The 22,987-nt window shown below is 37.0% G+C and overlaps 3 protein-coding genes across 6 annotated transcripts in view; 2 read left to right on the top strand and 1 right to left on the bottom strand.

Moving 5' to 3' along the window:
- The first annotated feature begins 1,748 nt into the window (after positions 1–1,748).
- LOC131783410 (SERPINE1 mRNA-binding protein 1) lies at positions 1,749–10,819 on the top strand. Of its 2 annotated transcripts, XM_059100151.2 has the most exons (7): positions 1,749–2,088; positions 2,654–3,011; positions 3,515–3,553; positions 4,833–4,904; positions 5,413–5,502; positions 8,900–9,116; positions 9,308–10,819. In XM_059100151.2, the coding sequence occupies exons 1-7, from the start codon at positions 1,866–1,868 to the stop codon at positions 9,566–9,568; spliced, it is 1,260 nt and encodes a 419-aa protein (XP_058956134.2). In that variant the 5' UTR covers positions 1,749–1,865; the 3' UTR covers positions 9,569–10,819. The 2 variants fall into 2 exon arrangements, with proteins under 2 accessions (XP_058956134.2, XP_058956135.2); XM_059100152.2 differs by lacking the exon at positions 3,515–3,553.
- Positions 10,820–11,613: 794 nt separating this feature from the next.
- LOC131783359 (RING finger protein 11) lies at positions 11,614–15,513 on the bottom strand. The gene is made up of 3 exons (XM_059100091.2): positions 15,292–15,513; positions 15,066–15,208; positions 11,614–13,409 (listed from the first exon to the last, which is right to left on the bottom strand). The coding sequence occupies exons 1-3, from the start codon at positions 15,394–15,396 to the stop codon at positions 13,229–13,231; spliced, it is 429 nt and encodes a 142-aa protein (XP_058956074.1). The 5' UTR covers positions 15,397–15,513; the 3' UTR covers positions 11,614–13,228.
- A 303-nt stretch (positions 15,514–15,816) lies between these two features.
- LOC131783358 (nuclear pore complex protein Nup155) overlaps positions 15,817–22,987 on the top strand; it is a 45,634-nt gene continuing 38,463 nt past the window's right edge. For 2 of the 3 annotated variants that reach the window (XM_059100090.2, XM_059100089.2), the window contains exons 1-12: positions 15,818–16,080; positions 17,085–17,222; positions 17,747–17,843; positions 18,289–18,359; positions 18,752–18,844; positions 19,324–19,484; positions 19,868–19,976; positions 20,052–20,125; positions 20,445–20,536; positions 20,899–20,996; positions 21,627–21,779; positions 22,478–22,578. In XM_059100090.2, the coding sequence (XP_058956073.2) occupies positions 15,936–16,080; positions 17,085–17,222; positions 17,747–17,843; positions 18,289–18,359; positions 18,752–18,844; positions 19,324–19,484; positions 19,868–19,976; positions 20,052–20,125; positions 20,445–20,536; positions 20,899–20,996; positions 21,627–21,779; positions 22,478–22,578 (1,332 nt within the window). In that variant the 5' untranslated portion in view covers positions 15,818–15,935. Of the gene's footprint in view, positions 16,081–17,084; positions 17,223–17,746; positions 17,844–18,288; positions 18,360–18,751; positions 18,845–19,323; positions 19,485–19,867; positions 19,977–20,051; positions 20,126–20,444; positions 20,537–20,898; positions 20,997–21,626; positions 21,780–22,477; positions 22,579–22,987 lie in introns of all 3 variants that reach the window. The other variant, XM_066159653.1, reaches the window with a different exon arrangement.

The raw sequence follows: 22,987 nt of genomic DNA, 5'->3' as shown, positions 1-22,987 counted from the left end.
ACCTTAGAAACTTTATCTTTTTTTAGTTTCATATTATTTCATATGTTTAGAGACAAATCAATTAATTTTTCTCTCGTACCCCCGCTATTACGGCCACTAAATCTTCCGCCCCCCCGCGGGTTTCTGTAATAATGGGAGTTGACTGTGTTATTTTGCATCGTCATAGATCAGAACCATTTCATTGCCTGGGTGACAAAGCAGAGCAAGAACTAAACTTTTATCTATAGCTTGAATTAGAACACGTGTCTGATGCCATCAAGATACACAAGTGTGCATGTGTGATCAGCTCATCAGAAAGAGAGAAGTACGACTTGTGTCTCGTCAATGGAAAGTTTGTGCTGTTTGATACGATTCTTTATCATTCTAAAAATTTGCTGGAGCTAGGTTATTATGACTCGAGTAATATTTGTGCAACTCAGATTTAACTCGGGTAATGTTTGTGCAACTCGGATTTAATTTGGATTGTGTTCGTGCAACTCGGATTTAACTCGGGTAATTTTCGTGCAACTCGGATTTCTTTACGGTGGGCAATTTACGTTTTCAACTCAGTTGTTAACACTTAATCACCTGCTATACTCTCCCACCGATGCAGCACCACAGTTTCTTTAGAAACTTACCCCCTTTAATTTGGGCAGTGTTCGTGCAACTCGGATTTAACTCTGATAATGTTTTTGTTACTCAATTTAACTCAGTTGATGTTCGTGCTTTTTGCTAGTAGCTTAGTTAATACCTGAATGTCACTGCAATCTAAAAATGGTGACAGAACGAAGCCAACAACGGAATTATTAGGAGATACTATCTCCCACGCTCGAAACTTTAGCTTTTTTTTACCCTTTACGGTGGCCAATTTACGTTTTTAACTCAGTTGTTAACACTAAATTTCCTGCTATACATATATATATATATATACACGACTTTATTTTATACCTCTTCTTCATGCGCGCATGGTATAATGGCGATTGCTAAGGCAATGAAAGCTCTTAAATTGCATAATCCAATGATCCAGTTTCTAGCAAACATCAGTTGGCTCGAGTATCAGGCCTTCCCAAGGAAAGGGGAGTGGGGCCGAGCGAGAGCAGGAGGACTGCAGGAGGAAGGCTTTCCTTTTTTTCTCTCTCTCAGTTCCCACTCCCCTCAAAAAGCCCCCTACTCGGGCTATAAATCAGTTAGTAGAAGATTTCCTTGATGACCTTTTTGGTATTTTAAATTTTAACTCATGTGCAGTGCTTGCAATGACTATCCTGAGATTCAGCGTCTTGTGTCCATTAGCTCTTTTCATGCATAGTGAAAATCTAGACCTTTTTTACCGAGGAAAAGAACACTGAAGATTTCTATCAACTGTGTGGCTGCAGCAAGTAAGCTGCACTCTCTCTACCGTAAGTCCATTGAAAAGACAGTACGCGCGACCACAGCATTGTACCTGCGTGTTGTTATGGTCGTCTGCGCTGCCTTTTGCAATGGACTTGGAGAAGAGCTCACGCGTAGTTCAATTGCTGCCGCTACATATCGTATTAATTTTTTTTTGTCAACTTCCGTCTCAATCTTTCATGAAGAAGAAAGCTGTGAATCACTGTGCTGTAACGTATTTTCTCTGAGGTGGTGATGTTTCCTTCTGTACTGACAATAATAATAATCTACCTTGGTGATAATAACTATCAAAAAAAAAATCGTCAACTGCCAGTCGAAGCTAACTGGCTGTAATCGACCATGATTCTTTGCGATCTTAACCCGCGAAGTTCGCCCCAAGCATGCATCGCGCGTGAAGATAACCATCGAGGAGCGAGATTTCTGCGATTTCTCAGCTGAATTGTTGTTTGCAGCACAATCCACCATCATCTGTGCTTGTTCCTTGGCATCCTTCCACAATGGAGGTGGAATACAGCATAGGAGTGAATAATCGCTTCTTAGCGTTAGGACTGGATGATGAAGATCCCGAGGAGACCTTGCTAAAGCAGGAGAAAAAGGAGGAGCCGTCCAAGAAGGAGAAGGCGAAAAAACAAGACAAGAAAGCTGCAAAACAGCCAGTCAAAGAAACGAAGCCTGCCGCAGGGAGAAAGGACAATGTAAACGAAGAGCCCAAGAAGGAAGGTTAGTATCAGCATGTTCACGTCGAAATGTTTAATGTACAAGTTGTACCGTGACGCTATCGTCTTGTCAGATGGCATGTGGAACCCTCAGATGTTTTCAGCTGACATCGCTCTGTAGTTTTCCTAGTCATTTTTTGTTTTCCAGGGATATTTTACCATTAATTTCCATTTTAAAGAAATTACTCACTGCATACAGCCCTATTTTGTAGTGATGGTCACATGAGTTTTGTTCCAAAGCAACCAAAGGTACGCCAAAATTTCATTTAGGGCTAGTGCGGTGCGTTGCGAAATTTGTTGCACTGAAACAAAGATGACTTGAAATCCCTGAGTGATATGTAAATGCCTCTAAAATCCGTATTTTGCGTTTTATCAGACTAAATAGTATCTGTAAGCTGAGAATATGAATGGTTTTTAGGCACGTGTTGTTATGTTAGGCTTGTGTAGGCTTTATTTATGAGTTAATACATAATTTTGAGGCAGAGATTCGATTGCTTCGACTCGGCGAAGATGTGTTATTTCAAATCAGAGAAGGTTTATTCGTTGCCTATATTTGAAATTTTGTGCAGAAAGAACAGATAGCAGGCGAGGTGGTCGCGGTAAAAGCGATGTGAGGAGAGAAAACGATAAAAACACTCGTTTGACAAACGGTCCGAGCGAGAGAAGAGACCGTGATGACAACACTCCAAGAGAGAGGCGAGGCGGTGGATTCGGCGGCGGATTCCGTAGAAGAGATGGTCCTCAGGGTGATACCGACTCTCCTGATAAAGAGGGAGCTGAAAGGGAAAGAGGAGTCTTCGAAAGAGGAAGAGGCGGCCGTGGATCGCGGGGTGGAGGTGGAAGAGGTCGTGGTGGATTCGGTCCTCGTGGTGGCGGCGGTTTTGGCAGGAAGCGAGAGTTCGAAAGAAGAAGTGGAAGCGACCGCTCGTAAGTTCGTGGTTTTTTTTGCCCTTTTTAATCATACTTTTCTTGCAGAAGAAAAACTTGTTTGAAAACGAAAACTTACACTCTCGAGATATGTTCTTGCTGCCTCGCATTGTACTTTTTGTAGTACTTTAAATTACCTAATCATTTAATATTATGCGGCTTCCTTCTGTACTGTAGCTTAATTAAGGATACAGAACCCTTCAGGTTTAAAAGTTTTTATTTCAAGGGAATTGTGATGTTTATCAACCCAGAGAGGGTTGCACAGTTTATTTGGAAAATGTCAATTTGTTGCTTCCCTATTGAAACCTGATATAGATTTCACAATTGTGACACAAAAATAACATATATTTGTGAATAAAGTAAAAAAATAGGGCTGCACCATTTCCTTTCACTCCTAACCTTAACCAGCTAATCCTAATTTTTATTTTGTGGGGTGCCTTTCTGTTTCTTTGGAGAAATAATTATATGTGTAAAAGAAAATATGTCCTCTTCTTGTGGTCTAGGGGCCCCCGACTGGACAAATCAAGTCGCGGGGACAGAAGGTTGGACAAACATTCTACTTTCAATTGCTCCTAGATAATAAATGTAAATCTGTTCTTCTTGGTTTATGTTGTGGAAACTAAATATGTGAGCCTAGAGTTGTCAAAACATAACAAAAAGCAGTAAACATGTAGGTGGACAAATTGGCTTTAGAGGCAAAATATGTTGATTTGATTATCCTTTGCCACTTCAGGCCCCATATGTTAACCTTAAGATTATTTCTAGATCACGGACAATCTAATCTATCCTTTTTAAAGGCATTTAGTAATGTTGTATTTTATGTTTGTTAAAGCTGACACACATTAAAACCCACAATTAAGAAATGGAAGAGATTCTGGCTAATTTAGATATTGCTTAGTAAATTCAAGTTTGGTTGTTTACGTGTTACACGTGTTAGTGCTAATTTGTGTAGCTTCTGAGACCAACCTTTCTATCGGTTGAGCTGCTTAATAACCTCACATGGGATGTTGGGAGAAAATGAGAAAAGTTTGTTAATCACTTGCATCTTGCTTGTGAATATTAAAAACTCTTTAGTGTTATCCCAACATTCCATGTGGGTTATGCTGCTAAACTAAAGCAAAGTGCAATCTATCACTTAAATAACATAAATTTAAATTTCTGTGTGCTTACAAGTGCAATAAACCATATGTTTTTATCCAATTAGGAGTTCTCAGCACCTCAGTTATTTTATAAATGTTCATCTGCCATTGCACAATGAAGATTTAAGTTTATTCCATTGAAATTGTACTCAATTTTTTCAACCCATTGAGTAGGTGATAGTGTTGAGTGAACAATTCTAAGGGTTGTCTTCATGGGTAGTTTACTAATTTTGCTTCTTGTAAACCTCATTATAAGAAATGATGAAACACGGTTAAATTTTGAATAATTTTTCTTAGTGTATTGGCAGTGTTTACCTTTGTGAAGTATTCGTCATATTTATAATTTTGTTTTACTCATTGTATCTAGAATTTGAGGTTACTACCCTGTTCTCACATCAGCTTAACATTTACATTTATGGTAATGCAGTTAAAGAAAGGGTTCATTATCTTCGTAATTCATTACAATATAGTTGCGTTACTTGATATATTTCTGTATTACCAAGGCTACCTTCTAAAGATAAATTCATGTTGTCAACAGCTTCCTCTTGTGTATTGTTTCTGTTGTAGTTATGGCAGCCCTTTGTTGGCCTTACACTTGTTCCCTGATGATAAGCTGTAGTTACTGCACTGGTTTTTAGTTGTAGTCCTCTATTCATGAGACATTTCTCTTTACTGTTTATAGTTCTGTGAAGCCTCAAGAAAAACGTGATGGAGGTGGCCAGTTCAATTGGGGAAGTCCAACAGAAGGTGCAAGGTAAGTTACGCAAGGAAGGATTTTTCTTGAATCACAATTTAAGACAAGAAATGTATCTTATTTCATAGTTATATGGACTACATCCACTCTGTTTGTCCCATAGTCCCAGACACCCATGGCAGCTAATTATCTATCATGGAAGATGATAGAGATCATGGCTGTTCTTGGACATTAACGGTTTTTTTCATATAGCTTGTATGACCCTGTAGGCACTTTTATATGTGAAAATCCCCTTAGGAGAGTGGTATACAGTGGAGCAAGCAGGACTGGAAAAGGGTGTATCACTTTGTGCATGGCTCTGTAAGATGTAAGCTGAAAGAAGAAAGGAGAAAGAGAAAGAGTGAAAATGATTGCCTTTTTGGCTTGGTTGAGTTAGGGCAATTGAGTAAATGGTTAACTCTTAGTCATGACATCTGGATCTTGTTGTGCTCCATTTGTGTTTGCTGACTGCTAGATTTTCTACCCCTAGCACTTCCTCTCGACAATTAAATGAATTTTTTCCTTGCAGCGAAGAAACTGATGTTTTTCCTCAGACTGAAGTAGCAGATTGGGCTGAGGCTTCTCCTGACCCAGATGCTGTGAAAGAGACTACTGAAGAGTGAGTTGCATTTATGAAAATACAGTGAAGTCCTTTGATTTGGCCACTTGTAAATTTAACTTTCTCTGTCTTGATCTGACCTGTGATTTTTCAACAATGTTTTGTTAATTTGGCTTAGATAATGATGATGTCTTTTTATTTGTTTCATGATGTTTTCAACTCTTATTATTTGTCTGGGGCCATAAATTGGATAGTTTTATGCAGTTGAAATGTCACAGTTTGCACTACAAGTGACTACATTGTTGACAATGCTACAATGCTTAATTAATGTACTTCCTGATCAAAGAGAGTTACAACTTTTTATAAAATCATAGCCATAGTACTATAGTGTAAAGGTTTGTAGTCCTTTGTACTGGTTCCGAAGAGAAATAAATTTTTCCTCATTTTGAGATCGATACATGTGCTTCCTTTAACTCTTAAACTCCAAGGAGAAACCAAGACAATTTTTCCTTACAATGTTGATACAAAATCGAGAAGAAAAATTATAAGAATAATTAAACAATATCAACTGAATAGCAAATTCTCCAAACTAATGTCATAAGAATTGTATGGCAACAGTAAGGAGAATTACTCATGAGATCAGGGAGTGATAGGGTTAATAAGAGTATTAGCCCTTTACACCCTAACATCAGTATGTATGAGACATAGTTTGAAGCTACACTGGTTTGCAGATTTAATGAATGTAACCGAAGAAGTTACAATTCATAGACCCAACGTTTCGACACTCCTGTCTAGTGCCTTCATCAGGGGTGATCTAAACGCTGCAACAAGAGGTCCTTTTATATGATCACTAATTAGTGGCCTTTTTTTCTGACGAGGTGTAAATAGGCGTCAGGAAGCAGACCGCCATCGTCACGATTTAAAGGAGCGTGGGCGGAGTTAATGTGCCAAGCCTCCAAACAAAGGCGCTGGTGGTAACGCCGATTAGTAGTGATAATTTTAGAATTATCCCACCCAATTGTATGGTTGGTTAGGCAAGTATGCTCCGATAAAGCTGAATTTTCCTTTTTGCGAAGAAAAACCGCTTTTTGGTGCTCTTTTAACCGTGTACCAAACTGGCGTTTGGTCTGTCCGATGTATTCGTTATCACAGTCATTGCAAGGATGGATCGACGGCTCTACTGAATTAAAATGCGACAAGAGGCACTCCGCTTCATTTCCGGATACCGCAGAAATAACATCATCGACATATCGTTTCCAGAAAAAGGGTTTAACCGGTGAAGTGGCTAAGGCCCTTTGTTCCACGTCTTCCATTACCATGTTAGCAATGACAGCAGAAACAGGCGAACCCATAGCTGTACCAAAAACTTGTTGATAGTATGTGCCGTTATATGTAAATTGCGTGGTTTTGAGGCAAAAAGACAGCAGATGAATAATATCCTCCACAGGCAAAGAAGTTCTTTGTCCTAGGGAAGCATCTTCTCTGAGTCTTTCCTCCGCAACCTTAACGGCAAGATCAACTGGGATTTTAGTGAAGAGCGAAACAACGTCGAAAGATACTAATTCTTCACAAGCGTCAAGAGTTTTATCTCTTATGAAATCCGTAAATTCGCAGGAATTTTTGACAGTGTAATCAGTATTCCCAACAACAGGCGACAAAATTCTCGCAAGATAACCAGAAATTGCATAAGTCGGAGAATTAACAAAAGAGACAATGGGTCTCAAAGGAATTCCCGGTTTATGAATTTTAGGTAAGCCATAAAAACGTGGACATAAGCCGTCACTACTGTATAACATTTTGTACGTAGAGTCACTAATTCTGCCAGCTTTTTTCAAATCAAGCAACATTTTGTTTAACTTTCTTTGAGTTTTACTGGTTGGATCAGAGTTTAAGACAGCATACGTACTCTTGTCATTGAGCAGAGACAAAGCTTTGTCGTGATATTGCTGTTTGTCCATAACCACAACACAATTACCCTTGTCAGCAGATAATACGAGCCTGTCCGGATCCTTTTTGAGAGTTATAAGCGCATTGAAAACATCCTTTTGAATGTTTTTGGGAGGAGGTTTAGCACGCCTGAGTACGCTACTTACTTCTGCTCTTACCAAATGCCTACGATCGTCGTCGAGTTGAGAGATACTCTCCTCAACAGCGGCGACAATTTCGGCGGTCGGTATTTTGCGAGGAGCAATAGCAAACTTTAGACCCTTCTCTAAACCACTCCGTTCCAGTGCGGATAATTCCTTGGAGGAAAGGTTCATGACCCATTTATCTTTCAGAGATGAGCCTGAATTAACAGGAGACCTCTTACTGAGCAAGTGACGGAGTTTTCTGTCATGTTTCTCTCTCTGTTTGGTAAACGTCTGCAGTTCTTTCGAAATGCAAAACTCCTCGACCCAGGAAGTTTCGGAGTTGTTAATCAAAGCAGAGAGTTCACTGAGTGAACGAGAGAATAACGTACGTAACCGCAGTATGGAACTGTGAAAGGGAACCAGTGACTGGTTTTGCTGTTATTCCTTACATACAGGGTGTTACTGAACCCATCAAGAGAATTTTGAATAGCCACAACGTTAAAGTTGCTCAAAAACCTTTTCAGACTTTGGGGCATATTTTCGCCAAACCTAAGGATCCTGTCACGAAAGAACAACGAACCGACGCCATTTATTCTATTCCTTGCAATACTGTGATAACGAATACATCGGACAGACCAAACGCCAGTTTGGTACACGGTTAAAAGAGCACCAAAAAGCGGTTTTTCTTTGCAAAAAGGAAAATTCAGCTTTATCGGAGCATACTTGCCTAACCAACCATACAATTGGGTGGGATAATTCTAAAATTATCACTATTAATCGGCGTTACCACCAGCGCCTTTGTTTGGAGGCTTGGCACATTAACTCCGCCCATGCTCCTTTAAATCGTGACGATGGCGGTCTGCTTCCTGACGCCTATTTACACCTCGTCAGGAAAAAAAGGCCGCTAATTAGTGATCATATAAAAGGACCTCTTGTTGCAGCGTTTAGATCACCCCTGATGAAGGCACTAGACAGGAGTGTCGAAACGTTGGGTCTATGAATTGTAACTTCTTCGGTTACATTCATTAAATCTGCAAACCAGTGTAGCTTCAAACTATGTCTGATTGTCCACCTGGTTGCCGTGTGAACTTTAATATATTTTATCAGTATGTATATTATCCAAACTGATCTTTATATAATTCCTAAGGTGCTGACAAAGAGAATTTGTTTAACAATCAAGAGTTTCTTTTATTGGTGATAATTTCCTTCATCCTCATGACCTTAAAGTGTGATTCAGGAGTGATATTGTCAGGAGAAACTAGATGCTGGTCACTCTCAGGGGCCAAAGGGTTAAGGTGTTTGTTTTCCACACTAGACCAACCCAAGAAAAACTGTTAAGGATTACATTTTTATACTACAGCTTATTTTATGTTTGCTATGTTCAGGGCTCAAGGAGAAGATAAGGAAAATGAAGAAAGTAAGGCAGAAGAAGCTCCAAAGGAAATGAGTTTAGAGGAGTGGAAGGAGTTGCAAGAAAAGGAAAGAGCAAAGGCAACTTTTGAACTGCGCAAAGCTGGTGAAGGAGAGAAAAAAGGAATGTGGAAAGATACTAAAGTTCTTAAAAAACCTGTTGAGGAAGAGGGAGAATATGGAGCCAGAAGAGTAAGTGAACATCACTTGGTCAGAGTGTGGAGAAATCGAGGGAAAGAATGGTTGGAGGATTTAACTTGTGTTTGTTGGGACATTTTGTCCACTTTATGCCTAGTTCAGCTAGAAATGTGTAAGTGTATTATGGAAGATTGCCACTTTCTTTTAAAATATTGTTGTAGCAACATTTCTTATTCTTTTTTAAGGTCATTGAAGTCAAAGAAAAGACATCTGGTCGTGTCAAGCAAACAGTTGACATACCTTTTGATTTTAAAATGAATAATGAACCAAGAAGAGGAGGCCGGGGTGGCAATCGTGGAGGAAGAGGTGATAGAGGGGGTCGTGGTGGCCGCGGAGGAAGAGGAAGAGGAGGTGGAGGACGTGGTGGGTTTGGTAGTCGTGGAGATTCCAGTGAAAGTGGTACAAACTTTGCATTGAATAATGAAGAATTTCCTACTCTTGGCTAACAAGCTTTCTGTGGATACCCACTTGTTCCTTAAAGACTTGAATGCTGCACACTAAAAAGGAACAAGGAAATTAATATGCTTGATGTACTTGACTAAAGAGAAGACAGTTTCTCAGACTTTATAAGTAGTTACCTCTCTATCAACAGAGGTCTTGAAAAAAGACAATCTTATTAAATAATGAAGTGCCGTTAGAAGAAGCACCTGAAAAGTCTAAGGATACAGCTCATTGTACTGCTCAGTAATATTGGACAATGTCTCCATCTTAGCAGGTTATTTCAGACTTCCTAATTTAAAATGTCACAAAAGAGATAATGTGATGTGTGTTGAAAGAAAAAGAAATAATTCTATCCCTTCATCTTATTCCATGCATTAACTTATGCTCCAGTTTTCTTGCTAAATAGTGTTGATACCTTTAACTGGTAAAGTATGTGAAGGTCTTCATGTATTTGGAATGGAAAAAATTGTTTAAACTAGAGTAAAACTGAGCACCTGATAGTGCAAATATACTACTTTTAGGTTATTTGAATATCTTATCTGGAGTATCTTAGTTTTATTTTCTGTTTTCATAATTTATTGAATTGCCACTCTTTCTGTTTTGTGATGGTTATGCCAAGGATTTAAATTCAGTGATTTTTTTTCTGTACAATTTGTAGGTTCATGTATGAGTGCAGATCTCTTTTAATCTCTTACTTTGATGAATAATAAAATAAACCCCCACTGCTGCTGCTGTTGTAAGGGTGTTATAAAAATTGGGAAGAAAACATGTGGGTCATTTTATTTCACTTTCATTATAAAAAGTACAACAGGGGCTTTGAAAACGTGTATAATATGATAATGATGTACACTTAAAACATCCCTTACTGTCTGATCACATATTTCATTGACCCCAGCTTTTCTTGCTATTATTTGTTGGTTTTCTCTCAGGATTTGAATCATGGATTGTTATTTGATACCATCAGTTAACTCTGTAAACCAAATTAAAACTAATTCAATATCATTTAGTTATGGCATAACCTTCCTAGTTATGGAGCTTTTTGGTTGTCCAACCACAAAACTTAAAGCCAGCCATAGTAAGGGAGAATGACTGAACACTTTACTGTGACACCAACAAGATGTTCACAAATTACATAAGCAAAGAATTATACTCGCGGTTCCTGGGTTACCACCAAATGTGCACTGTTTTGGGGAATTTTTCATTTTCTTGCATTATTGAAACATGATGAGAAATAAAATATGTCATGGTCAAGTTCATCTAGTCTATTGTTTTCAGTCTGTTTTGTGATCTCCTTTCAATTATTCAAACTTTGCATGCTTCTAAGCCCTATATGTAAATTTGGCTCTCAAAAGTTCACTTTGTCTACTGTTTCTAGCAGAATTCTTAAAGGGGTTATGCCCCTTCCATCTTTAATTTTTTTTTCTACCCTCAAAATCATATGAGCCGAAAGTAAACTCTCTTTGCCTGAAGATATTTTATTTGCTCACTAATGAAGTGAAAAGGGTGATGTTTAGCTGAAATATGTTCAGTAATTTGATTTAATTGGGGGAACAAAGAGCTGGGTGAAAGTGTGCATGATGGTCAACCCTTTCATTCTGAGATCTCATAAGTAATTCTCCTTGTTTATTTGAACACAATTCTTGATATTAGATTGGGGGATTTGGTATTGGATAAACTACTAATCCCCTAATTGACTAATTTCAGTTCTCTCTCTCTCTCTCTCTCTCTCTCTCTCTCTCTCTCTCTCTCTCTTGTCTGCTTGATATAGTACTGATATTACAAGGTAATTTTCTGTCTTGGTCACAGATGAGGTTAAAAGTTTAAGAGACTGCAGATAGACTGTGGCACCTTCTTAGTTGCCAAGTGTGCCCTTGTAAAACTGCAGGGAGAAGTGGATCTTTCTTCTTAAAAGTACCTTCATAAGGCTTAAACCTGTGCACCCCCTCATTTAACACTAAAGAGTCCTTGAAAGGGAGCATGTACGTTGAAAAGGGTGGGGGGGGGGGGGGGATCTTACAAGGGCCTAAAACTTTGGAACAACCTCCACCTCTAAATTGTCAAATTTATTTACAAGTTTCAATAAGTATTTTACATTTTAAAATATTAACTTATTCATAGAAGTTGGCTATATACAAAACAGCTTTACTCAAAAGAGGAATCATGTACATGGTTTGTTATCTATATCTATAATAAAAATTAGACAATTAATTTTAAGCTATTTAGACTGTTCAAAAGACTCAACCTTGAAATTATGGTAACCACAAGTTTAGTGCAGTTGCCATTAAATAATAATAGTAATAGTAACAATAAAAATAATAAAAACATGAACAACATTTATTTTTATGTATAAAATAACAGTGGCATCTTTGAAAGAAAAGATTGTTGTTTAAGCATTGCAAATTTTCCACATGCAAGCTTTGGTCAATTATAAACTTTACAGGAAAAGGAAAGCAGTCAATTTTTCTTGTTAAAAATCAGGAAGGGAAAATTGACAATGACTACTCTTAGAAATAGGGTTATGGAATTAAGTAGGGCATCAGAAGTTATACCAACACCTGTGCATTAGATGCCCACTGCAGTTTTGAAGAATGTGTCTGGAAAAAATTAAGACTTCTGATATGAAAATTACAGGGCTTTCCATTTGATTAGGGAAGAAAAGACAGGTCTTCACAACAAAGTGGTCATAGTAAAATACTGACTGAGAGGCGTGATTTTGTCTGTACTATGCATTCCTGACCAAGTAGGTGATAGTGAAGCTTCAAGTTTTACTTAATATAGAAAACTTACACGTGGATAGTACTATGAAAGATCTGTGGTAACTTCTGCTTGTGACACCATAGCTCTAAGCATGCAGTTGTAAAAGAGAAGTTTCCCAGAGTACAAGTTAACATGTTTGAGGACCCTGAAGGAAACCACCTTGGCAAGCTGGGTTCTCTCAATGAATATTATTATTATTATCATTAATACCCACTAATCCAATTGTGCTAACAACAAAATAAGCTGGATTCACACACTCAAAATTAAAGATGACAGGCAAAAGACCTCACTTTGACTACACTCTCAATCCAGCTTCCTAACTGCATCTTGACTGAAACATAATCTGGTAATGACAGAAGGTTAAAACTTACAAAGGATCAACTTATTCTTCTACATTGATGCATAATTTGGCTGAGTTCTTTCAGGTCAAAAATAGCATAAGATTTGAAAGAGAATGAAAAGATCTCATCTGTACAGTTTTTGGAGTGTCGAAAGACAAAGAAAATTACCTAAATGAAAAATGTACAGCTACTATTAGATGAAGACATTGTTCCCATGTGTAAAGAAAAAAGAACATGAATTTTTTATAACAGCAAGTATGGGAAGGAAATTCTAATAACTCCAAATTAAAAACATACAAACAAAAAGAAACAGCAGAAATATTGTATGGGGCCATGTCTCTTTGAACATGAAATAGTGTTACCTTTTAAACCTTCAAAATAATACTAAATAGCACCTTAGTAAGCTACTATCTGAAAAGGAATTACTTTCTTGAATCCTCTGGAAAACACCAGATTGATTTACAGGAACATGGTTCCATTTGTTCCATCAGTCCAATGTTTTTGTAAAAAGAGGCATTAGAAAAAATGTCTATCATTTGTCTCTTCAAAGACATAATTACATTGTTGTTATTCTGTTGATGCTTCATAGTATGTTGACAATAAAGCTGCTTCTACAGGTTCCATACATGAAGGACAGGTGAATGATCTCACCAGCCAATCCTCTATACAGTCTTTGTGATATATGTGCATACAAGGAAGAAACCGTATTGGATCCCCCATAGCAAAGTCTGTCATGCAAATAACACACCTGTTTGAAGAAAATAAAGTCACACTTTTAGCATAATTGCCTTCATCACAGATAGCATAAATTTGCCTTTTCATGCTTAAGTGTTTGAAATAAACAACACTGTGGATTTCAAATTGTACAGTGTAAGAATAAAGTGCAGCATTACTAATCTTTCAAACTCATGCATTTAATTATTGTCTTTGCTTGTATTCTCATCCCAACGATTGGGAAAATATGAGGTTAGAATTACTTGCAAAAATTAGTGTCCCATGGTTCAGTTTTACCGTGTAATGACAATTTCTTGTACCCCACTAAGATAGTTTCCCACAGATTGGTAACACTAGCAATCAACGACATACAAGGCAATGTTCCTATTTATGGTTTATAATTATATATAATCAATTAAAAACTTGGAATAAAGAGGTCGCTAAGGGCTCATTTCGATGTGCTTTTCCATCTACATGTGAATAGTTAAAAGATAAATGAAATATCTTTTATAAACTATATTGATCATCGACAAATCCCGTTTACGTGTAAGAACGTGATATACAATGCATACTGTCATGTGGAAAACACAAGACATGAAACACTTGACTTGATCTGGAATTGTGCAAGTGCCAGTAAAGGAAAAAATCATTGTTCTCTGGTAAAAAGTAATTAATCTGTGCCACTTGTACTTCCATTGCATCGAACTTTAAACGTTCAATCGTGTATTGTGGCTGCCCAAACAATCATATGAACATCGAAATAAGTAAGAGAAAAAACGCATTGCTTGAAATTTTTATACCTAACATGAATTCGAAACTTTCTACATGTTATGCAAATGATCAGAATCGTGTGGTGAACAAACACAAGAACAGGCCAGCACTTAGAAAACACTCAACATTCAAATATAATTCGGCTGTGGTTTCAATGCATTCCAAGTAGTTAGGACAACATCATTAATTCACAGCGAGAATAAATAGTCAACAAAAGATGAATCAATGAAAATTCTTGATCCACGAAATACATTTACAAGTGCAGACATTTCCAGGGAATGCGATATGTCTCTCTGTAAGAAAGTGACCAAAAGTTGCCAGTTTTAAGAAGATAAGGAAATGAAGACCCTCTCGTTACCGGAAGTGATATGAGCAGAGTGAACAATAGCGCAAAGTTCTTTCAGGAAGATCGCGTGTATTTATCGTGGTCCTTTTTGGAAAAAAAAAGTCCGAGATGGAAACGAAACTGAAAGTGTAGTAGTTGGCATTAATTAAAATTCTCGCGTAGGCTATGAAATAAACAATATATTGGCTTGTCTTCACAAGATTGAAGAAACATGTTCCGTTCAACGAAATCATCAGACCGCTTCCTCTATCAAATGTATTCATGAAATAAAGTGGAAGTATAAACAAAGCAGAATTCTGTTGCTGGTGTTTAAAGTGCTCCAACATCGCGTTAGCAAAGAAACATTCCAATGTAGCGACGCTTGTTCAAGGAAAATATTCCTAGCATGTTGTGGCTCGATAAACAATCAGAGCGAGCGTTCTGAATAAAATATTCATCGCATTTCATAGCTAATTACTTACTTGAATAATATTTTTTCCAATAATCTACATCCTTTTTATTTAGTATTTACAAACCCAAGGATGTATCCTTTCTTCGTGCGAATTATTTGAAAACAAAAGTGATTTAACATACTCTCTCTTTTTTCCTTTCGATCCATCGTATTTTCCGACTGGAAGATGTTGAATCAAGCCTAAACGCTGAGCCAAACGAATCTGCTGTTCTTCAGATAGGAGATGAGGAGCATGTTGACTTTGTATAAAGATTGGCGCTTCCTCCTAAAATGAAAAAAACGCCATGAGTGACGAGGAATACTCGCCAAAGTAATCAACCGCGGCAATATGTGAAAACGTTTCTCGACCTGATATGGCGGTGGTGGTTCGCCTGTTGTTGGGGAGTCTGCGCTTTCTTCATCGTGTAAAAGAGATATATCGTCTTGCCCGGAGCTTTTTAGACAGTTTCCCATAATGGGATAAACTGAAGCTCTACAAATTTGAGGCAGATGACTGACTAAACTGTGGCACTTACTTAACTCACTACCGGCCAGCTACTTTGTCTAGTGAAAAATTATTCTCAAAACAACAAATGTCATGCTGTCGTAACGTGACGTCATTTTTGAGTGTTCCGTGATCGGAATACAATCGAGTGTTCTCGGCCTTTTTCCGCTTCTGTTAAAATAACACGTACAAGGTCATGAACATAGCATACAGGAACACGTTCGCAATGGTTAAGATACGAAATTTTGCATTATAAACTTACAGTAAAGGAAGAAATAAGATTGTTGAATATATTACCATAAATTGAATCTTCATTTGCCTTATTGTTTTTTGCGGAGGAAATTCGTGAGAGACTCGGTATTAGTGCCCAGGCTTTCGTGGAAGTACTTCTGAGTGTGCGTAGTATCGTGGAGCGCTTACTTCGAAAAATGTGCTGCCATGTGTAATTCCTTGAAATGACAGATATTTGGAGTTAAGTTTAAACCTGAGTAACAATCCTGCCTCGAGTATGTCTATAGCTGTGGGAACTAGCTCTCTTGGTTCTATGGTAACTCCGGAAGCGCTGGAAAACGCCGCCAAAGAAGTTGATCGGCAACTAGCTGCAGATCGACAGTTTCCTGAGCTGTCGGAGCTGATCAACGCTTCCCAGCAAAGTAAGTTTTTCCTTAAGTGGGTTCTTCCGGTCAGTTTTCTGAGTTTGTTCCTGTAATATGAAACCTAGCCAGACTGAAGTCGGGTCAAAGCTCATACAGAACTTTGATTGTGTCAAAATTAATTGGAACATTTAATTTGTATTTTGATCTAACTTAATTAAGCTTATGATCACCAATGAAATGCTTTGCTGCAGAAGAATGACTGTCCCTATAATGCATATACATATTCAACTAAAGCAACTGAAAGAAAGCTAACTTACTGAGCTCATGGGATTATGAATGTGATTGTGGAAACACTGGTAGTCAACCACTGCAGTAGAACCCAAGAGAGGGGAGTGGAGGAAAAACTTGGGTCAATATTTGGTAAAATTTCCGCACAGCCCCATGCTACATTATGCATTCAGTTCTTAAACAGAGAAAACAATGATAAAAAAAATACATTTCCGTTGGGAAAACAGATTTGTTTTACAATAGTATGGGGCTGTGCGGAAACTTTACCCAATATTTGGTGGTTAGGTGTTGCTAGCCTTTCAGAACCCCCTACCTCATTGTAGTCTATGCTGTGACTACTTTTGGACCCAATCTTAGTTGCTTTTGAACCAATGCAATTTTTGCCACCTATCCAGCTGCACATGCCTATAAGCCTGTAACTAGGAAGTACCCCTTGGGAAGTAGAACCTGCATTCAGTTCTGTTTCAGGAACTTACCTACTGTGCTGTTATGACCAGGTTTTAAATAATTGCTATACTCTTCAACTCCCAAGGTATCAATTGAAATTCTCCTTAGCGACCTCTTTATATTTTGGTCTAGATAAGTATGAGAGAATTTGGTGGTTCCTTGAGACATTATCCTTCAGTTAATACTTTCTCTTGTATATTCTCATCACTCTTTGCTGGGTAATGTATATTGATTGTAAGAAGAAAACACATGTTAGTCATTTCCAGGAGTTGAAAGGCAAAAAACAATTACTGAATATTTAAAAATTATTTTTACTGTCTTGGTAGTTCAGACAACCTTCAGTGGAATAAATGACTTTGATTATCCATCATTATCATCACCATCTGTTGGCCTGGCTGGTTTGGAGCTGGTCAGTCTGCTTAAAAGAGTTCCCCTCCCAGCAGAGCTGATGGAACAGTTTAATTGTATCCTCTCACTATTTATTTGTTGGTGTCTGTTGTTGTCTTATTTGGATGTTTAAAAGAGAAATAATGGAGTGAGTCTAGTCATTCAAGTTGAAAAAATTGTCTAGTTGTGTAAGTCAAGCTTATAGATCATTCAATGGTAAACATATTGAATCAAGAATTTATATGTACAACTAGCCAAAATTGTAAAGAATGTGACAATAATGTTTTTGTTGTGCTAAAAGTCACCATTTATGAGTATTCCCACTCCATCTGGCCTAGATGTCTTTCTACCACAGCTAACTTGACAGTTTTCTGGTATTCATGTATACTCCTGTGTGGAGAGGGCCACTATTGGAGACCAGTGTCTTGTCCAAGAACACAATACAATGATCTGGCTTAGGCTTGAACAAAGACCTTTTCATCAAAAGTGTAGCATGCTGACCTCTTAGTGACTGCTTATCACAGATATTCTTAAGAAGTATTTATTAATTTGTTAAAATACAAGATGCTTCACTCCAAAATCCTTGACTTAAACTACATAGACATGCAGTGTAATTGTATGATGGGTCTCTTTCCTGAGATAAGAAGAGCATGGCTCACCATTGATAGTAATATTTATGTTTGGAATTATGAAGATGGGTAAGTGAATTTTGAAATGTGTTGAATTTTTTTAATTTTAAACATTTTTCTTACTAGGATAGTATCAACTTTCCTATGCTTCAAATCAGTTACCTTAATGGTAGACAAAACACAGCCAAAATTAAACTACCATAGTTAAAAAAATTGGAGAATCAAAGGAAAAAATTTGGACTACAACAGATATATGATTTATGTGTGTTTTTTACTTTGCTCAAAATTTGCATTGCTATATAGCTGATCACTCACTGGTACATCTAAAACAAAGTGAACCAAAAAAATTAGCTTAAATTTTGTGTGATTTTGATGTTCTGGTGCACACTTTGGCATTAAGCAATGAACCATTTTACCAAATGACTTAGGAGGCATTTTTTGTTATTAAATGAAACTTCATTACAAAAAAATTTATCATATGTAAATATGATTATGTTCTTCTGTTTCATTATAGGAGTGATTCTGCTTATTTTGATGGATTGGATGAAACTATTTTGTGTGCAGGATTAGTGAAAGCTAAGCCAGGTTTGTTTAATCATTGAAGCAACAAAAACAATGCATTTATTTTGCAGAGGGTATGTTAACCCTCTACACCCTAACCTCGGTATGCATTTTCTCCAAATTGTTCTCCCTACATTTTCCAATGTGCTGACAAGAATAATTAATTTAACAATTAAGAGTGCCTTTAGTTGGTGATCATTTCTTTTAGTCTTGTAACCATAGTGTTTGATCCAGGGGTGATATTGTAAAGAGAAATTAGTTGTGAGTCACTCTTAGAGGTCAATGATTTAAAAGCCATTGACCCCTAAGACTCCCATAGCTTCCCTATCACTGACAACCAGCCAGCCAACTGTTTTTTCTCTCTTCTTGAAATGTTACACATCCCATTGCATAATTATTTTTCAAATGTTTTGTAGAGATCTTTAAAGATGAAGTGAGATACATCTTGTGCCTTACAACTCCTGTTGATATTGTTCTTCTAGCTGTAACATTTACATCAAAGAAGTTAGGTATGTCGATTTCATAACAAGAGTTGTAAAATAAGCTCAATTATACACCCATTTTGATTGGTTCTTATTTATGATCTATCGGAGGACAGATGCTTAAATGAGATCACCATGTACCCAATTTTGCTTGTGTATTGTATGAAACAGATAAATTTCATGTTACCCTGTGTCTGTACAGTAATAGATCACAGAAGACATCAAAATGCAGTCAGAAAATCTGTGATACAGTGGACTATGCTTTGTACACCTCTCTTTTGTTCTTGGCACTTTGTGATCTCTTCTGTTATCTATTGCAAAACAGGTGCCAGGTAACATGATGTCTATCTGTTAAATTGATATCACCTGGTTGAGCCCTTAATTGTGAGTTTATACCTGACTTTGTTTCACATAATTTTGTGACCTTCTCAGGAAGCAGAACAGGTATTTGTTCCCTAAGATTGCACGAACTACTTCAAATGCACTGTATTTTCAACCTTTTTCAGGAAGCTTTAGCCATGATGAGTTTTCAGAGATGCATCTTCATCCCAATCCAGTGTTTTCTATCCCTTCTGATAATATTTATATGACTTGTATCACTGGAACTCAGTCAGGAAGAATATTTATGGGTGGAAAAGATGGCTGTGTTTATGAAGTAGCTTATCAGGTTAGTTATCAAGTTACACAAGATTCAATTAGCTATTCTCCCTTCTAACTGCTATTAATTTCCTCTTAACTTAGACAGGAGAATGTGGTCTGATATCAAACGGCAACCTTTAGCAGATTAGCTTGTCTTTTCTCATTACCTGATTGCAAGGAAACATTAGAATCGCACAGAGAAACTGTTGATCTCTTTTGAGAAAAAAAGGGTGAACAGAAAAGCTTTAAAGTATCAAGCACTACAATGGATTGATTTTTCTCATCACTCTCTTAAAGTAAATTTTTAGACAAGTTTTAGGATACTTTTCCTTTATTGAATAGATTGTAAATCCCATATTTTATTTTGAAAGGATGAGTCATAGGTGTAAATTGTTTCTTTACTCCTTACAGGCTGCTGCTGGTTGGTTGCCATGGAGAAATTGCCGGAAAATAAATCATTCTTCAGGAACCTTATCTTTCCTTGTTCCATCATTTTTAAGTTCTACTTTCAGTGGTGAAGGTGAGGATAATAAAGTATCGGTAACTTTGTACACAGTTTGCACACAACAAGTTACCTATAATTGGTCTGTTTCAGATGCCATTGTACAATTAGCAGTTGACAATACAAGAAACGCACTTTATGCACGGTCAGAAAAAGGAACTATTCAGGTATGTTTTTATACATTTATTTAGTCAATCATATTGATTTTGTAAGTCTTCCTCTCGATCTGTTTGTCTACCTCTCCTTGTACTTGATTGGTTGTTTGCTGTGTCTGTCTGTTTTTCTCTGTGTCTGTCTATCTGTGTGTCTCTCTATCTGTCTAGCTTTCTATCTGTCTGTCTCTCTGCTGGTTGTTTTGTCTCTCTGCAACCCTTAAAAGGCTCTCGTTTGCATAATTGTGACATATCATGAGAGAGCATTCCATTGCAAAAACTGTAGTATCTAGTTGCTACACTTGCAATAACCAAATCAACTCATTTCTGACAGGTGTTTGATCTTGGTGCTGATGGCCAAAGTATGGACTATGTTGCATCATTAACTCAGGACAAAATCACACACAAAGCAGAGTCTGCTGCAAGGTAGAACAGTTTAGTTTTAGCAACTTTGTAGGGTTATTGCAGGAAAAATTAAAATGAATAATAATTAAAGGAAGATTTATTACAAATAACATTCCCTAAGAGTGCTATATCTAGATGTTGCAAGTTTTACCAGATATTCTTGTTGAAATAAGTCAGACTAGTTGCTTAAAATTGATACCTTATCACGAAACTGTCCCAAATATATACTCCTTTTTTTTTGTTTCTGTCTTTAACATGTATCACATTAAAAAAAAATGTCAAAACCTATGAGAAGATCCATGGTTGAGTTGAGGTTATTAAAGAGGTAGATAGCATAGTAATGACAGGTTTGTTTTCATTGATTACATCTTGTCTGTTTTCAGAACCAATGATCGCAATCTTTTTAAACCAATTGTGCACATTGCACCTATAGCAAAGCATGAATCAAAAGGTGTTCATTTGGTTGCAATCACTCATGCTGGTAAGCATTATATTCATGTTAACCCTTTCATTCAGGAGTGACAAAAAAGTAATTTTTCTTATATTATCCATACACTAGCAAGTAGAAATTGGTGATTTGAAATTGAGATTGGTGAAAGGAGTGCATTGGGGTTGTTTGGAATGAAGCTTAGAGTGACTTTTGATGCATCATCAACTGCCCTGTGTTTCACAAGAGAATACAAGACAGTTTGAAAGGAGAGCCTAGCAGTTCACCAGATGTCACTTTGGCCTCTTTTGACATGCACCCCTTGATTTACTGATTTCATATCCTTTTAACAGCAATTGCATTTTCATGGTTTAGTTTCCCAAGAATTTTATTCAGTAAATGTTTTTGACTCAAGGGTAACCTAAAATTCTTTTTTGTGATTGTTCAAGTGAGAGTAGTGCTGAAAAGGACCATTCTCAGTGTTGGTAACTGATGTTTTACAACCCCCGAGCAGAACTTGTCATCATTATCATCTTGACTGAACTGATGACTTCCACCCAGGTTGTTGAGATGTCAGTTACCTTCACTTACAACTGTCCTTTTCAGGACTTTCCTTACCTAGTCAATCAAATTATTTGCATGGTTGATAAGGGTATTGTTTCAGTGTATGTTCCTGTTTATTAGGTGTGCGACTTTACTTTTCCACAACAAATATCAGAACACCACTGGAAAGACCAACCAAACTGCAACTTGTTCACATAAGACTTCCACCAGGTTTTGCACCATCTGCAACTTCACAGAAGCCTTCAAAAGTACATGCAGCTTTTTACCGACAAGGTACAATTACTACTTTGTAACTTGTAACAAGTAATATTCAGAGCTCTGACACTTTGCATTCTGAATGGTTTTTTTGTTTGGATATCACAAATTTAGACATGAACAGTTTGCTAGATAATTTATGTTCATATCTTACTTAGAATTATTAAGGATGATAAAGAGAATTTAACCATTAACCCGTTCCTCACCATCATCAATATGCACATTTCTCCATGCTGTTCTCTATTCATCTCCTAAGATGCTGACCGGGAGAACTGTTTCAAAATCAAGAATTTCTATTGTTTGTGATCATGTCCTTTATTCTTGAACTGATATAATGTTAAGAGAAAGTAGATGCCAATCACTCCAAGGGGTTGAGAGGTTAAAGCAGTTTTCCAAAGCTGATGTTTCTGTTGTTTTTGTAAATAATTATTACGTCTCCAAAAACCAAATTTCAAAAGGCTGATGATGGAAATTTTACCCTTTTGCTCTGATGAGTAGCTCATACAGTAGACAAAAATTGTCTAAATTTGCCAATTATTTCAATCTTTCAATAAGCAAAGGGGTAAAGTTTGCCATCACAGTTATTTTGGCAAAGGCTAACACTTGACTCATTAATTGTGTTGGAAACTTAAAAATTACATAAATTTATCATCTGATTCTCAATTTTGTTACTTGCTTTGTGGTTACCTTCTGTTTTCTGAATTTCTTTTGCTCAGGAATCTCACTCATGGCTGCTTCTCAAACTGAAGATATGGATGTTCTTTGGGGAATCAGTCCTGATTCATTTCCCTTTCAGACACCACTTAAGGAAATGCAGGTAATAAATCTTATATAGCCCTGACAATCAAATAATAAGTCTTATAGTACCCTGACAAATCATGTGTGGCCTGTATTAGGCATAATTATTTTATTATCAGGCACAGGTACAATTTGTCAATTAATCAAAAATATTAAATTTTATTTACGAGGAGAATCACCTGTGACAGACTTGTTCAGTATGAGTTAATAGATTATAGTTTAATGTTGTAAGTTAAGATGATCGAATGTCAGGTTAGAATTTACATGTGCTCATTTATTCCATACTGAACTCAAATTTTTTTGATTGCCATTACTGCTTCTATTAGTTAACCCTGAGGTCCTTATGAGTAACTGGCATCTTATTTTTCTCACAATGTCATCCCTGAATCAAAAATTACGGTCATAAGAATAGAGAAATGATCATCAAC

This window comes from Pocillopora verrucosa, chromosome 12 (assembly GCF_036669915.1).
Source record: "Pocillopora verrucosa isolate sample1 chromosome 12, ASM3666991v2, whole genome shotgun sequence".
In the NCBI taxonomy this organism is placed as follows: domain Eukaryota; kingdom Metazoa; phylum Cnidaria; class Anthozoa; order Scleractinia; family Pocilloporidae; genus Pocillopora; species Pocillopora verrucosa.
Note: the sequence above shows the minus strand (reverse complement) of the source record. Positions and strands in the feature narration are given on the sequence as shown.